At 53.0% G+C, this 13,687-nt stretch overlaps 6 protein-coding genes across 6 annotated transcripts; 3 read left to right on the top strand and 3 right to left on the bottom strand.

Moving 5' to 3' along the window:
- Positions 1-105: 105 nt before the first annotated feature.
- F5Z01DRAFT_629525 (quinon protein alcohol dehydrogenase-like superfamily) lies at positions 106-1,955 on the bottom strand (the record flags this gene model as incomplete). The annotated part of the gene is made up of 3 exons (XM_046261666.1): positions 106-1,463; positions 1,517-1,641; positions 1,696-1,955. 3 exons carry the CDS (start codon positions 1,953-1,955, stop codon positions 106-108), a joined length of 1,743 nt encoding a protein of 580 aa, XP_046114294.1.
- Positions 1,956-3,221: 1,266 nt separating this feature from the next.
- On the bottom strand, positions 3,222-5,196 carry F5Z01DRAFT_371363 (uncharacterized protein). The gene is made up of 2 exons (XM_046259347.1): positions 4,265-5,196; positions 3,222-4,212 (listed from the first exon to the last, which is right to left on the bottom strand). Exons 1-2 carry the CDS (start codon positions 4,849-4,851, stop codon positions 3,708-3,710), a joined length of 1,092 nt encoding a protein of 363 aa, XP_046114293.1. The 5' UTR covers positions 4,852-5,196; the 3' UTR covers positions 3,222-3,707.
- Position 5,197: 1 nt separating this feature from the next.
- On the top strand, positions 5,198-6,526 carry F5Z01DRAFT_371357 (acyl-CoA N-acyltransferase). Its single transcript, XM_046259346.1, has 2 exons — positions 5,198-5,618; positions 5,672-6,526. Exons 1-2 carry the CDS (start codon positions 5,450-5,452, stop codon positions 6,073-6,075), a joined length of 573 nt encoding a protein of 190 aa, XP_046114292.1. The 5' UTR covers positions 5,198-5,449; the 3' UTR covers positions 6,076-6,526.
- Positions 6,527-7,206: 680 nt separating this feature from the next.
- Positions 7,207-8,370, top strand: F5Z01DRAFT_677810 (uncharacterized protein; the record flags this gene model as incomplete). Its single annotated transcript, XM_046265396.1, has 4 exons — positions 7,207-7,258; positions 7,362-7,473; positions 7,524-7,876; positions 7,940-8,370. 4 exons carry the CDS (start codon positions 7,207-7,209, stop codon positions 8,368-8,370), a joined length of 948 nt encoding a protein of 315 aa, XP_046114291.1.
- Positions 8,371-9,430: 1,060 nt separating this feature from the next.
- On the bottom strand, positions 9,431-12,270 carry F5Z01DRAFT_683903 (Sec39 domain-containing protein; the record flags this gene model as incomplete). The annotated part of the gene is made up of 4 exons (XM_046265890.1): positions 9,431-10,469; positions 10,518-10,674; positions 10,728-12,201; positions 12,256-12,270. The coding sequence occupies 4 exons, from the start codon at positions 12,268-12,270 to the stop codon at positions 9,431-9,433; spliced, it is 2,685 nt and encodes an 894-aa protein (XP_046114290.1).
- A 412-nt stretch (positions 12,271-12,682) lies between these two features.
- Positions 12,683-13,437, top strand: F5Z01DRAFT_371137 (NADH:ubiquinone oxidoreductase 11.5kD subunit). The gene is made up of 3 exons (XM_046259343.1): positions 12,683-12,777; positions 12,847-12,989; positions 13,038-13,437. The coding sequence occupies exons 1-3, from the start codon at positions 12,750-12,752 to the stop codon at positions 13,179-13,181; spliced, it is 315 nt and encodes a 104-aa protein (XP_046114289.1). The 5' UTR covers positions 12,683-12,749; the 3' UTR covers positions 13,182-13,437.
- Positions 13,438-13,687: the final 250 nt, after the last annotated feature.

Raw genomic sequence — 13,687 nt, 5'->3', positions numbered from 1 at the left:
TGCCGGGTCCAAGTACTGCTCCCAGTCCATACGACTTCTTCCAGCTCACTCGAATACTCATGTTGACAGAAAGCGAGCCCAGTCAGGGTAGTGTGTTCATCCTCCTCATCGAATCACACCCCATTCAGCGAACTTGCCTGTTCCCTCGCCGTCTTCGCGTGCGCCGGGCCGTCGGCCGAAGACGTTCCAAAATCTCAGAGTCTCGTCGCCAGCACCAGTGACCACAGACTTCCCGTCTGGACTCATTGCCAAGTAGAGAACGCGATATGTGTGACCAGTGAGGCTAGCGACTTGGGTCATGGATGGATATTTCCAAACCACGATCTGGTTTTGGCTGTAACCGTGGGTGGACACGATTTCATTCGAGTTCTTTGACCAAGCAAGATTGCAAACCTGGCTGCCGGTGTCAATCTCATTTATCACTGAGCCCTTGACTGTATCGTGGAAGATGATCCTGCGGTCCGCGGTACCACCGCCAGAGGCCAGGAGTCCGCGTTGGTGCGGAGACCATGAGATCGCCTTGACAGCCGCCGTGTGTTCCGAAAATTTCCATAAAGGAGTTTCAGAGAGCTTATCCCATACCATTAGTTTGTTGTCGTTGCCGCCACTCGCCAACTGCCCATCTTCACAATTCCACTTCAGCCCGCAAACCTCTTGTTTGTGCCCGACCAGCTTGCGAAGCCATTGATCAGGGGCACGAACGTCGCGATGGTATATCAGCCTGTCCCTTGAGCCTGATGTGAGAATGTGCGTGTTCCAAGCCAAGGATCCCACGCGACCTGTGTGACCGGTCATTGTGCGCAGACGTCGAGCCTTTTCGGCATCCCAGATTTGAACAAGACCCTTTCCGGTGCCGATCGCTAGATGTGTTCCCTTCTGGATCCAAGAAACACTGGTGACAGTGTCATCTTCCAGGGTGCATAGCTTATTAACTTTGCTGGTGTGGGCATTCCACATGTAGACGCTTTGACCAAGCCCAACGCCAAGGACATTGGCGCTACCCCAATCGACTAGATTCAAATAGAAATCATCGGCCAGTTCGGGGGCGTCAAGCACCTTGTACGGAACTTTGCTCACAGCTCGGGGCTGCCGCCGTGGGCTGAGCAGCATTTGCTGGGAATTGAGGCGAACCGGTGATAGACTGTAGATTTCCGACTTGGGATCAAGCACTGGGCCATGTCGACTTTGTGGTGTCTTGGACGGAGTAGGCTGCCCTACCTGGTTGTGGTGCCGTGGCGACAGGTAGGTGAAAAGGTTTTTATGGGGCGTAGAAGGTGTAAGGGATGAAGGTAAAGACAATTGAGGGCTCTGGTTTGGTGGAGTTTTCGATCGACTCATCTCACCCTTCGTCATTGCTGGTACTGTGTGATCAGGGGACGAGGGACCGGCACTAGCTTGCGGAACAGTTTTCTCAAACAACTCAGCACGTAGGAGGGTTGAGAATGTGCGGTTAGCCTCCTCCGCTACACAGGTCAACATTAGACGGATTATCACCCAATGCAACATGGCTACTCACTTTTTTGGAAGTGCAGCTCTCCTTGGGGCGTGCGTTTCTTCTGCTTCGGAGTGGCAGGAGACGCATCATCGTGCAGTAGGCTGAAGCTGGCTTGAAGATCTTGACCAGAACGTGTCGGGATGAAACTTGGAGGCATTAGCTAAGGTGAGTCTTCACATAGGTGTACATGCTCGGCCTACCGATCGCCATTTATGCGTTGTCGTTTATGGTGTGGACTAGCACTCGGTGTGCTCTCACGATGCGGGCGGCCCATTTCTCGAAGTAAAGCATGATCAATGCTTCCCCCTCGCAGCTCTTCTTGTACGCTTATAGTGCTTCTGGTCCTTCTTTGCGAATTCGCCTCGATATTGTGTTTTGAGTCCACAAGTCTCCCTCGCTCTGTAGGCGGCGGCGGCGTTGCCAACCTATGGACAGCGGTCGTTCCACTGTCTTCAGCCATTGTAGACATTTGGGCCTTTCTCCTCACGGCTGCCTCATCTGGACGCGAAGCCATGGCCCCAGCGAAAGTAAGTGGCTAGGTTCTCAGATCCAGGTGAGGGCCGAGGTAGTTGAATGTCGGGCACGTGTCGTAGTAATGTGATCGGGAAGAATCGCGAGTGGAACTCGACACAACTATCACACTTGCTCTTTGTGTAGCTTTGGTGACGTGGAGCGATGAAGGAATCGTTCGAGGTTCGAAGCCGGTTCTGAGGCCGTGGCGGGGAAGAGAGGACCGGACAATTCTAGGGATGAAATTTTGAGAAGCGCAGGGAATCGATCGCAAGGCACATCTGACTTCGCTGGTGTATTCTTGTATAGGTTGGCGCGAGACGGTGAGGTTGGGATTACTGTGGTAGGTCGTGGCGGAGTGAAGCATTCGAGGATGGTAGGAGTTGGGCTCGGGACGGGAATGAAGACGTCGGCGCGCGGGCACAGGGACCTACCACCCTGAAGGGAACCAACCACTTGCCTGAGCTCGGTATAGTGGATACTCGATCACGCGCGGCTGGGGAGCTATCTTAGCATCTATTGGCTGTCAGCCACCCTATCACTCCAACCCTGCGCTCATGGCTCGCGATGGTAGCTCATAACAAAACTTGACGCGGTTGAGAAAAAGATACCTCAACAAGCGAAGCTGTAATATCGACGGCGCAAAACGTAAAATCGACTAACAAGGCTCTCACTCGACTTACTTCGCGACAAAGACTCCCTGTTATTGCGAAGACACGTCTCCTTTGCATTAGCGTGAATGGGATCTATGCTATGAGCACGGAAGTCGAGGGTGATTCTAATTACCTAGATGTGCCAACTTGTTAACCATCGCTTTTCAGCTTCTGCGCTGCGACTGCAAATGACACCAACATCATATATTAACGTTAGCATCCGTACCTATTAATCGACTCCTTTGAGCAATCAACATGTCGACTCTAGTTCTTCCCCCACAAGAAAGGTCAATCTTTGTTTATTATTGAACGGAGTCTGAGTCCGTGCGGCCGCTCTACGCGACCTTGCGCGGTGAGATTATGTTATTGCTTGTTATTGTTTTTCAATCGCGGGGACGGCGGATGAGGCCAACTTAACGAGGTACGTACTGCGTACAACGGAAGGGAGGCGCGTTAATTACCTGGCGACTGGGGTGGTGAGCCAGACTGTCCGCGCACTGTACCAATACGCTCCTGGTTCACAGCACCTAGTCTGCGCCCTGACATCAATAACACTGTGTCTAACACGAACTCGACGCGGACACGTCGCGTGGAGCGCGGACTGCCGTAGAGCACATTCAGGTTTACCGCCATGCTTGACAGGCGCAAGGCCACTTACCTGGAGCACCTGGTATAATGACAAGCAACATTAACAAACATTGGATAATCGCGTCACAGCTACCTTAGGTAAGCATAGACCATGTATCTTGGTGACGGGAGTTGTTATTCTTTATCATAGGTAATGCATACAGCCTGCATCACGTCATTTCATTCAAGTTATCGTATGTGTGGATCCAATTGCCTACAAGTAGTCTACGGATTACGGATACAACTACGTACTACTTAGTTAGACTACTACGTAGTAGTACGATGAAAGGGCATATGGCAGACCAAAAATGTACCCTGTGTTGTACGACTCGTTCCACCGCGTCAGGTTCAGGCACCCCTTAATATTAAAAACTATCGCTTCGGAATTCCAAAGTCAAATTTGATCCGGAGTCGTCGACGAGTCACGCCTGCGCTTCAGCCTGCGCCAAGAGACGTTCTCGCCAGCCATTGCACACTTCCTCGAATCCGCCCACGACATCACCGCATACCCCGGCGCATTCCCTATTCTGCAAGCGCTCGCCCCAATTACCTTTGGTGAGCCATCGTTCCCCTTCTTCTCGGAGCTCTTCCTCTCTCCTCATATCAGCGACGAGTTCTTTGGCAGACTTCAGCCGCCTTGCTGCTGTTGATATAGTCTGCCGTGACATGTGAAGAGTATCGGCTAGATAATTCAGTGTCTGGACGAGCTCGGCAGTATGTGAGTGCAAGGTTGCGAGAGAGTCCAACGCAGCGGTCGAAGGTCGAGGCATCTCTTCGGAGAGCGCCGCCAACAGCGGGATTAGCTCCTCAATCGCTTCTGGATCAGGTGGTGGAGCCATTGGTGACAGTATGGGCAGGCTCAGACTGTGGACCTGCCGAGTCTGATGAGCCAGGTGTGTTGTCAACGCGGAATGAGCAGTAATGAGCCTATAAGATCTCGTCAACGCGCCGAGTCATGATGAGCCATGAGCGGTCTAACCTTGAAGCGCTCCCCTCAATGGTAGACTGTGAGCCAAGATCACGGAGCGATTCCGTGACTCTCTTGACGATGTCATCGGCCGGGCCCCCGTAATTCTCTATTCCACGCCGTGCAAGTGACTCAACAGCGTCCATTTTGACCACCAAGTTCGGGGGTAACCCAGATGAGTCGAGGTCGGTCTCGGAGCCATACTCGCTGCCATCGTACGCGCTTTCCCTCCTCTTGTGATTGCTGCGATCTTTCGTCGTGGGAATGTGAAGTCCACCTTCTGAGGCCACTTGATGTGCTTGACTCGAGCTTATTATTGAGACATCTTCGGTGACATCTGCCCCATCCTCTATTCCTCCGTGATACTCTTCCTCCGATTCCGAGAAGGCATCGGCTAGCTCGTCAGCCAAATTCCCCGTGCCGTTGCCACTGGTTGCGCTGACTCCTAGTTCACTCATATCGTGCGTATCTTGTCGTGAGAAACTCCCACGATAGGGAGAGGCAGGGCCGTTCGATGAACGTCGAAATCCTGGGGAGTCTGGGAAGGCATCGATGGCTGAGGACTGCCGCGAGTGTCGAGGTGTTTGCGGTGAGGACATTGTGGGGTTATCTGCTGCCACGCCGGCTCAAATCAATGTGCGATGGCAAAGGGGGGAGGATGTCATTCGATGATATAGCGTCTGCAATGTGCAAAAAACCGTGAGATCCAAGGCCACGAGGAAGGGTCCTTGCGAACGCCCTGGCGAAGAGCTTGATCAGCCGTGCGAGCTGCAGGTATGAATATTTAGTCGGGATTGGCGATACCGTCTTTAGTTCATTGTCCAGGGTGATGTTGCAGGGTCACAGTCGTCAGGTCCAATGCAGCTTACCGTAGTTACCAGGTACTGTAGGTACCTAGGTGTTGTCGGGCACCAGGTGGTGGGGCCACGCACACTCCAGGACCGTTAGGCCCAGGACTGACAAGCACGTTCCAGTCAGTCACGGTTGCTGTTGGGTGGATAGTACATAACTCAGGAGCCAATCCCTGTTCAAGGAGCGGTGCTCCAGTCTCAAGATGTGTTCAAGATCTTGCATTTTCATTGACCATTTGGCTGCCATAGGTACATATCAATATGGGTAAAAAACTACCTCAGCCAACCCAGCATCACACAAGCAACCCGAATCTACAAAGCTATCGGCCACAGCAGATTCGCTGACATGGCATCTTTCAGGCGTTTCCGTCCAGATGACATTAATCGGTTTGCCAAATGCAACCTGGACCCTCTTACGGAGACGTACGACCTTGACTTTTACCTGCAGTATCATGCAAAGTGGCCTTCTCTGTTCCAGGTCTGTCAAGACCAGCGGGGGAACATCATCGGTTACAGTAAGCAGCGACATGACTGGTCTATCCTCAACGCGGCGACTGATTCATGAAAGTCATGGGCAAAGTCGAATCTTCGCCTGATGCGTACAAGTTCTCTGAGCACTACCTCCCATGGCATGGGCACATAACGGCACTGACCGTGGCGCCAGAGGCGAGAAAAATGGGGATTGGAAAGATGCTTACAGAACAGCTCGAGACAGCAGCGGATGAACAAGATGCTTGGTTCGTGGACTTGTTCGTGCGGCGGAGCAACGAGCGAGCCATTCGTTTTTATAAGAATATGGGCTACAGCGTCTACCGCGTGGTCAAGGACTACTACGGCGACCATGCGACAGACCCGACCAGATCAGGCGAGGACGCATATGATATGCGGAAACCTATGCGTCGAGACAAGGACCACCGGCACATCAGGGACGATGGCGAGGAGCACGAAGTCTATCCAGAAGATGTGTGGTAGCATGGTCAAGTCACAACAATTTCTGGTCTATTTGATCACCCAACTACTTCGTGATCGACACCAGGTCGTGCACACATTTCAGCTCATAGGACAACACTCACTCCCCTGGTCGTATTCGCCTTTCCTCTCTTTACTTGATTGCCGATTTTCGCTATCATTTCATGGTCGTCGCCAACTACAAGTATCACTCTTCCATCAAACCCCCTCTGCCAGAGTGAGCTGCGCATTTGCATTTACCCAGCTGGGCCCGGAGCTAACCTGAAACGGCTTCCCATGTCTTTGCATCAGGCACTCGCTGTTAACTTATGGTAGACAGGAGTTCCTTCATCGAAGAAGCGCCACCCAGTCGCCAACATCGGTCGTAGTGGCTCTAAATCCAGTGATGTTTCCGTCGAGCTATACCCTCCATCCATGCAACCCATCATGAGGAAGCGTGCAATTCCTCTTTCATTGCCATAACGACTTTCGACAACTGCGGCACGCCCACATCAAAAGTCCCGAGCAAAGTGCCACATCTCCGAACGCCCTCGACTCTATCGACGGCCAGTCTTGGGCCGCGGCAGGCTGCGGCTTCGAAACGCAGCTGTGTAATAGGACTTGCTCGTTAAACGACAAATGGCTGAGGCATTTGATAATAAAGTGAATCGATAATCGCTTATCAATTGCATCAATTAGGCGTGCCAACCACTCTCTTATTTTCGAAGGTCGAGTCTCATCCTTGTAGGCTAACCTCCTACAAGCACTCGCGCGTTAGGTCCCCTCGGTTGCTGTAGCTTCAAGTTCCCATACATTCGTGGGACTCTGCTTTGAGTTACGAGATTAGAACTCACGTCTTGGGGACTACCCATCACGTTCGTTCCCGCGAAGAGCGGAAGTGAATTTCATTGCGAAAGAACCGTTGTTCAACAGTGCCCACTGCACGAGGCCCTGCCAATGAGGGGTGTCAATGAGTAGCAGTGATTCATGCTGACATAACCAGGAGTGGACCCGCCGTGATGCGTCCCCAACTTCAAGTGCTTTCGATTTTCACGTCAATTCAACTAGTAACTAATAAACCTTTGGTCATCCCTTTCTGACCCCCAGCAGCACCAAAAGTCATATCTGACACCTCCACTACCTTGCGCAACCATCATGGCAACGACAGCAATGGACTACGAAGACGCCAACGGCGACCGCTATGAAGGTAATGGAAAATTCTGTGGCCTTGCTTCAGTTGTGGCGCGTTGTTGTTGGATGCGCGCAGCCAAGGTTCTTCTCACGAGCTGGATACTAACTGTAATCACCAGACGAAGCTCCTCGTTACGAGCGTGACAATCGCAGCGCATCGCCGCGGCCATCTCGCGACGACAACGATGGTTCACGTCGTCGCTCGGCCTCCCCTGGCGGCAACGGTGACAGGTTCGTGTCCGAGTCACAACAGCAAGCACCACCAACGCTAATACTTCCAGAAGCAGTCGTAAGCCCTCCTCTGGGCCCAGGGATGAAGACGACGATGGTGCAGTCAACCCCGGCTCAAACTTGTTCGTAACCGGCATTCATCCTCGTCTCAATGAATCCGAGATCTCCAAGATGTTCGAAAAGTATGGCGACGTCGAAAAGTGCCAGATCATGCGTGATCCCCACACCAAGGAATCTCGCGGCTTCGGCTTTGTCAAGATGGTTACACCCGAGCAGGCTGAAGCTGCAAGGGAAGGACTCCAAGGTGAACAGATTGATGGCCGAACTCTTAGCATCGAAAAGGCCCGTCGCGCGAAGCCTCGCACACCTACGCCTGGAAAGTACTTCGGCCCCCCCAAGCGAGGTACGATATTCCCATTCCCACCTTACTCATTCCGCAGGGATGCATTGCTGAGACAACTCACAGATGGACCGCGTCCTCGCTTCGATGACCGTCGCCGCGGTGGAGGCGGTGGCTATGGTCGCGATGACCCTTACCGCTATCGAGGATACGAGCGTCGTTATGACGACCGCAGTTATGATCGTGGCTATGATCGTGGTTACCGAGACGACCGCCGCTATGACGACCGGGGCGGTTATGGCCGTGACTACGACCGCCGCGACCGTGGTGAAGGCAGCTACGGTGGCGGCCGTGAGCGCTACGCAGGCGGCCGTGAAGACCGTGATCGTTATGGCGGAGATCGCGGTAGTGCACCTGGTGGAAGCTATGGTGAACGTGACCGCTATGACCGTGGTTCCGAGCGGGCTCGCGACCCTCCAGCTGGTGGCGCAAGCTATGGCGATGCCGCTGCACCTCGCGCCGAGCCGCGTGACTCCTATGGAGCCTCTGGCTATTAAGGTCAACCATGTCCTGATGCCCTACAACATGGCGGGGGCTAGACACTGGAAGCTGGCCCAATGGCCAGGGTTTTGCGCCACAGAACTCTCGTGCCTTCCAATTTTCCTATCTTTTTCTTTGTTTTCCAAAGAATTTCCTTCTGTCATGCGTGCTTAATGGGGTCACGGGGGCTACTCTTATTTCTTCTAGGTTCTTCGGTCCGCAGGTCGTCGTCAGAGCAATACTCGGCTCTGGCGCATCGAAGGGAAACGTGGGTGGACGGCACGCCACAGTTGGCGCACGTCGCAGCTGTCAGCTAAGCGACAATCCGGCTCAAAAACACCATATTGTAAGGGCGCCATAGGTTGCGACGGTACTTGCGCACTCGGTCTATCGCCTGCCCTCTTCACGCCGGCATGTGGCGGTCATCTTTGGGCTACAAGACGCACAAGCGCAGGCCTTATTGAGTCTTCGTCAAGGGAAAGGAAACGGCATCTTAAAACGGCTACGCATCGATTCTTAACGCCTGTTGTACTATTCAATTACTCTCGCAACTGATCACCCGAGCTCCTTGCAACATTAACAGGGGCTTCCACTCCGGCCGCGACATGCTCTCGTCTCCCCATTGATACTTCGCCATGCACGTCACTACACCTCGCAACCTAAACCATTCAGCTGCGCCTGTCTACTGTCAAGCCAAACGCGTTTTGCTGCACACTATGACATTGAATCCATACTTTTCGCATTTCTGAGCCTTCATCTCAACGATGCGCCAAAATTATGGGTTCTTCGGTGCCAGCAGCTTCAAGCCACTCCTAAGGCTCCGCAGGCTGTCAGTTTCGCTCTAGGTGAGTGCCAACTAACGCAACTACAGTGAAGTCTCATCCAAAGCCTGGATCCAGTCTGGCTCCGCAACATTCTTCAAAGCACCAGAGCCCCCAGGCGTCGCTACTACAGACGGGCCAAAGCGATCAGATTCGTGCAAGCCCGCCGAGGGACCGTAGCGCTATCAATTACGCAGCTCACTTTTGTAGTTGCACAGTATCCACATTGCATCTACACGTGTGTATATGCAGTTTATTAATCGGAGTGATTCACGTTGGCTCCAATCAACCAGCCGACGCCTGATACAAGTGTGCCTGTAGCTGCTTCCCGCAATTGATCACGCCGCCTTGCCCTGTGGTGATCCTCAGCGACACTAGCAGTGTCACCTTGTGAACCACCAGTTGCCATCCCTTGCAGACTTGATAGTGTGGTGAGATTCCGTCGAGCTGCCCTAGCAGTTGCCCGTGACAAATCGAAAATCGACAACGGAGCCTCTTCTGCTTGTCGTCCCGCTGTTGTAATGGAGGCATTTCTCGACGGATAATTGGCATTTGGCGGTGGGGCGTCAAAGGAACCAGGCAATGCGCCCAGATCACCTGCTGCATCCCAAGCAGCCTCCTTGGCAGCTTCTTCCGCGATTGCGTCATCGAGTCGTTGCTCACAACCAAGGAAGCTTTGCAGAATAGCCTGCAGCTCTGACGCTGGAGCAACGCGCAACGCGGTAGCCAAACACTCCAGACGCTGCTCTAGGTGGCGAACCTCCGGGTTTGCACTCGAGGTGCCCAAATGCGTCGGCAGCTGAGTCTTGGGGGTCCGAACGTATTCACCAGTCTGCAGCGCTGCTTTCCAGGACCACCGATCATCTCCGCCATCCGACCCAACAACACGGCTGGCAATGTACGAGTAGGCTGTCTCAAAGTCGTCCTCTCGCAAAGCGGCAGCAACACACATCGCCACAACGCGCTTGTTAGAGTCCCATAGTGCATGATCCTGCTTATCAGGCGTGCTGGGTGGCCTATGGGACCACCTATTCGATAAGAATCCAGCAGTTACCATATTCTCTCCTACATCGATGAATTCCTGAAGTCGAGTGTAGGCTTTGGGGTTCTGCTCCAGTACCTTTTCTAAGATTGATATGGGATCCGAATGTACTCGGAGCATGATAGGACTGAACGGCTCGCCTTGCTTGAGGACGAGTCTGTAGTTACTGAGCGAATGAGCTGCACCAAGCAACGCTTCGATTTGTCGTGACGTATCCAAAGACTTCGGGGCCGATTTAGGCAACGCCTGCAATCTATATCACATTAGCAGATGTAATCACTGAGGCTTCCTGGCTTCTGACATGTCATTGCATTTGCGCAGGCCACCTCTTGTCCTGTTGGGATTCGACGCGTTGTCGAAAGCGTCCAGTGCAGCGTCAAATACAGCTTGCCGAACGCTCTCGACTGGGAGAGGTGGCTCTTCAATGTCTTGATAGATCGACCGTGCCAGTGCATAGCCTAGAAAGAATTAGATCCACTTCTATACGCATTTGTTGCCAGCATGGCCTTACGTGAGTGCGCCAGTATGACTTTCAAAAGTTCAACCTCGATGTCTGCCAAAGGTATCGTGCCAAAGACACCCGCAGCATCTCCTGTAGCATGTCCCGTAGCAGGGCTGGGGGTCCAACTGTGCAGCCAGAGTACGTCGCTCCGAAGTTGGCCCCAAAATATATCGTCATCCCTAGGTGCATGGTGTGCTGCGAGTCTGATAAGTTTCATTAATTCAATCTTCTGCTCTCGTTTGTCTCTCGAGAGCCACAACTCGCCGGCACGGCGCAAGGTATACGGCATGCCCAGCCGTGAGAGGTGGCGGGCACTGAGTACGAGTGCCTGGAGTAGCTGGAGTGAATCCTCGGTCGGCTCGGTCAAAGGGTTCTCTGAGTCTAGTAGACTGCTTCTGAAATGCATTCGGGTAATGTTGGTCTCAGGTACATGCTTCATACCGATTGGCGAGAGCTCAGGCCAGTGTTCGTTTCGTGAGCCTCGCGTCTCAGATAACGATCCCAGTCCCAATAAAACAGCCACACGAGCAGCGATCTGGTGCGCGCCATCCAAGGCTTGGATGTCAGGATCAGAAATCCGATATGCGGCCGCTATAAGGGTACGGCAGTACGTTGCATCAAAATAGCAAAGCTGTTCCTGGCTTGTGGGCGGGTCTTGAAAATCTCCGAAGTCTACATCTCGTGGCCCATTCCACTGATCGGCGGCCGCAACGCCAAATCTCCAGTCTTGTTCAACTTGTTGAATCAGCCACTCGCGCGCAGACTCCCACCCTAGGCACTGCAGTGGCGAGTGGCTGGAGGGGTTTGCCTGCGACGAGTGCCATCTCCTTGAATCATACAACCATGGAGACAGCAGGCCTCGCAAATCTTTTCCGACATTGCCGTGAGTTTCGATGGAAAGAGGCGTTTCTGACAGCAGGTACTCGACAGCCGTCCGGTCTGGTAGCTTTTCGAAGCTAGCCAACGTACAATGATCCGATGTTATGTAGTATTCGGTGCTGCGCCGTACAAGGGGGATGATTGTTGTTGTGAGCCAAGAGTGTATGACCTCGCTGTGGCCAACAAACGGTTGCAGCAAATCGGGAATCTGAGAAAGCATTCCAGCCTCTTCATCAAGTGCACGGGCTCTTCTCAACAAGAACTCCGTGAAGGGATCCGCACTTAGATCGTTCGACAGGGGAAGCGGCGCGAGGTTCAGCTTGCAGACCTTCTTCCTCGCCTGGTCTTCACTGAGTGTCTCAATGGAAGGTGGCAACCAATGCGGCACTGTTGTATCGTCGCATCCTAGATCACCCTCCACAACTTTTTGAAGCAAGGCGACATATAATACGGGACTCGTTGTTTCCGGCAAGAACGTTAAAAGTATCCGGAGCAGGAGTTCTTTTTTTAAGATCGTTTGATGTCGTGTGGTCAACCCGAGAAGGTCGTCAATCTCCGCTCGAGCTGCAAGCTCAACTGCAGCTAGGATCACTTTGGCGGGTGACTGCGGGGTGCTCGTTTCGTTCGGGACTGCGGAGGCAAGTTTGCCATTATTCACAGGGTCGTGAACCATAGCGCTGCCTGAAACTGCAAGCTTATGGCCGTATAACTGTGATGCTGAGGAATCCGAGGTACAGCGTTAGCGAACCAGCTTTAGCTACCGAGGCGTGCCGATGGGGAGCTAGTTCAAGGTGCGTCAGACAATGCAGATTGCGACAGCGACATGGCTCTCGATCGCTGTCTATCGCAGTCAAAGACGAGAATCGGCAATGTGGGAGGATCTGCACTGCGTGCGGCCAAGAACATAATCAGATTTCGGTGGTTCAAGTTTGCCAATGCTGAGTCTGTCTTCTGACATAGGGGGAGTAGTTATGTACAAGTACGTCCCTTAGGATAGTGAGTTGCGCCTGCAGCCTTCGGGCGGAAGATTTACCGAGGATTAAGCACAATATCCACTATCTCCCCGGACGTCCTTCGTTGACCTTGAATCAGGAAGGCTGGACAGGTACTTATTGCGACAGCTCCCCATTCGATATACTGCACTGCGCGAAAATGTCGTCAGGGTATGGTCAATACGGCGGTAAGTTGGTCGACGAAGATACACGACATCTCGCAACTTGAGGTCTGTTCAATTGCTGATGCGTCTCAGGCGTCGGCCGCTGCTTTCCCTTCTGGCAGGAAGTGCTGGCTTGCTATGTTGTCAACACATCCGCGGAGAACGACGGTGCCGGCAAGAAGAAGTGCGCGGTAGCACTTGAAGACTACTATGAGTGTCTGCATCACAAGAAGGAGGTTCGTCAATCCATCGCAAGCCAACGCGGTGAGGCTAATCCCGTCCAGCATGCGCGAGCAGTAGCTATGCAAGCAGCCTATAACCGACGAGGCGCCACGTCCGGAGATGATACGCCATCCGCGAGCCAGATCAGAAATCTTGGTCTTCTGGGCAAGGAGGAGGACACAAAGAAAGTCATTGGGGAGTCATGAGGCATGATTTTGCGTCGGGGTGGAGTTGTAACGTTAACATTGCCAATCAAAACTTTCGACAATTCCTCCACATTACCTGTCGAGGTATTGAGGATCGCGCCAGACCGTTGATATAGACCAAGACGATTTCTACATGTGGTTGGTGCTCCGACGCGAAACCCTCGAACGGTCCGCGATGGTCGGCGCAGGCTAGTGTTTCCAAGGCATGGCAAAGTGGCCGCCACCGTTCAGCTGCGTATTGTCCGTGTCATTTCAGTGAATCTACCGTGCTGGCAAGAGATCTTCTATTGCAGTGGGATCGTCTCCGACCTGGTCGTGTTTGCGAACAGGTCTTTGTGCTCCTGGGAAAATGGTTAACCTTGCTTGTGTAGGATTTTTTTCCCCATGATATCCCGGGTTCACAGCGGAGATTGATCACTCGGGCGCTGTCGCAGCGACTTGAGCTAAGCCTCACCTTTCATCTTGATCTTGGTTTTCGGACCTACTATCAAGCAACTTTTTTTGAA

The sequence above is a fragment of the Emericellopsis atlantica genome, assembly GCF_019669845.1.
Source record: "Emericellopsis atlantica unplaced genomic scaffold F5Z01scaffold_37, whole genome shotgun sequence".
Classification (NCBI taxonomy): domain Eukaryota; kingdom Fungi; phylum Ascomycota; class Sordariomycetes; order Hypocreales; family Bionectriaceae; genus Emericellopsis; species Emericellopsis atlantica.
This window is presented reverse-complemented; position numbering and strand designations above follow the sequence as displayed.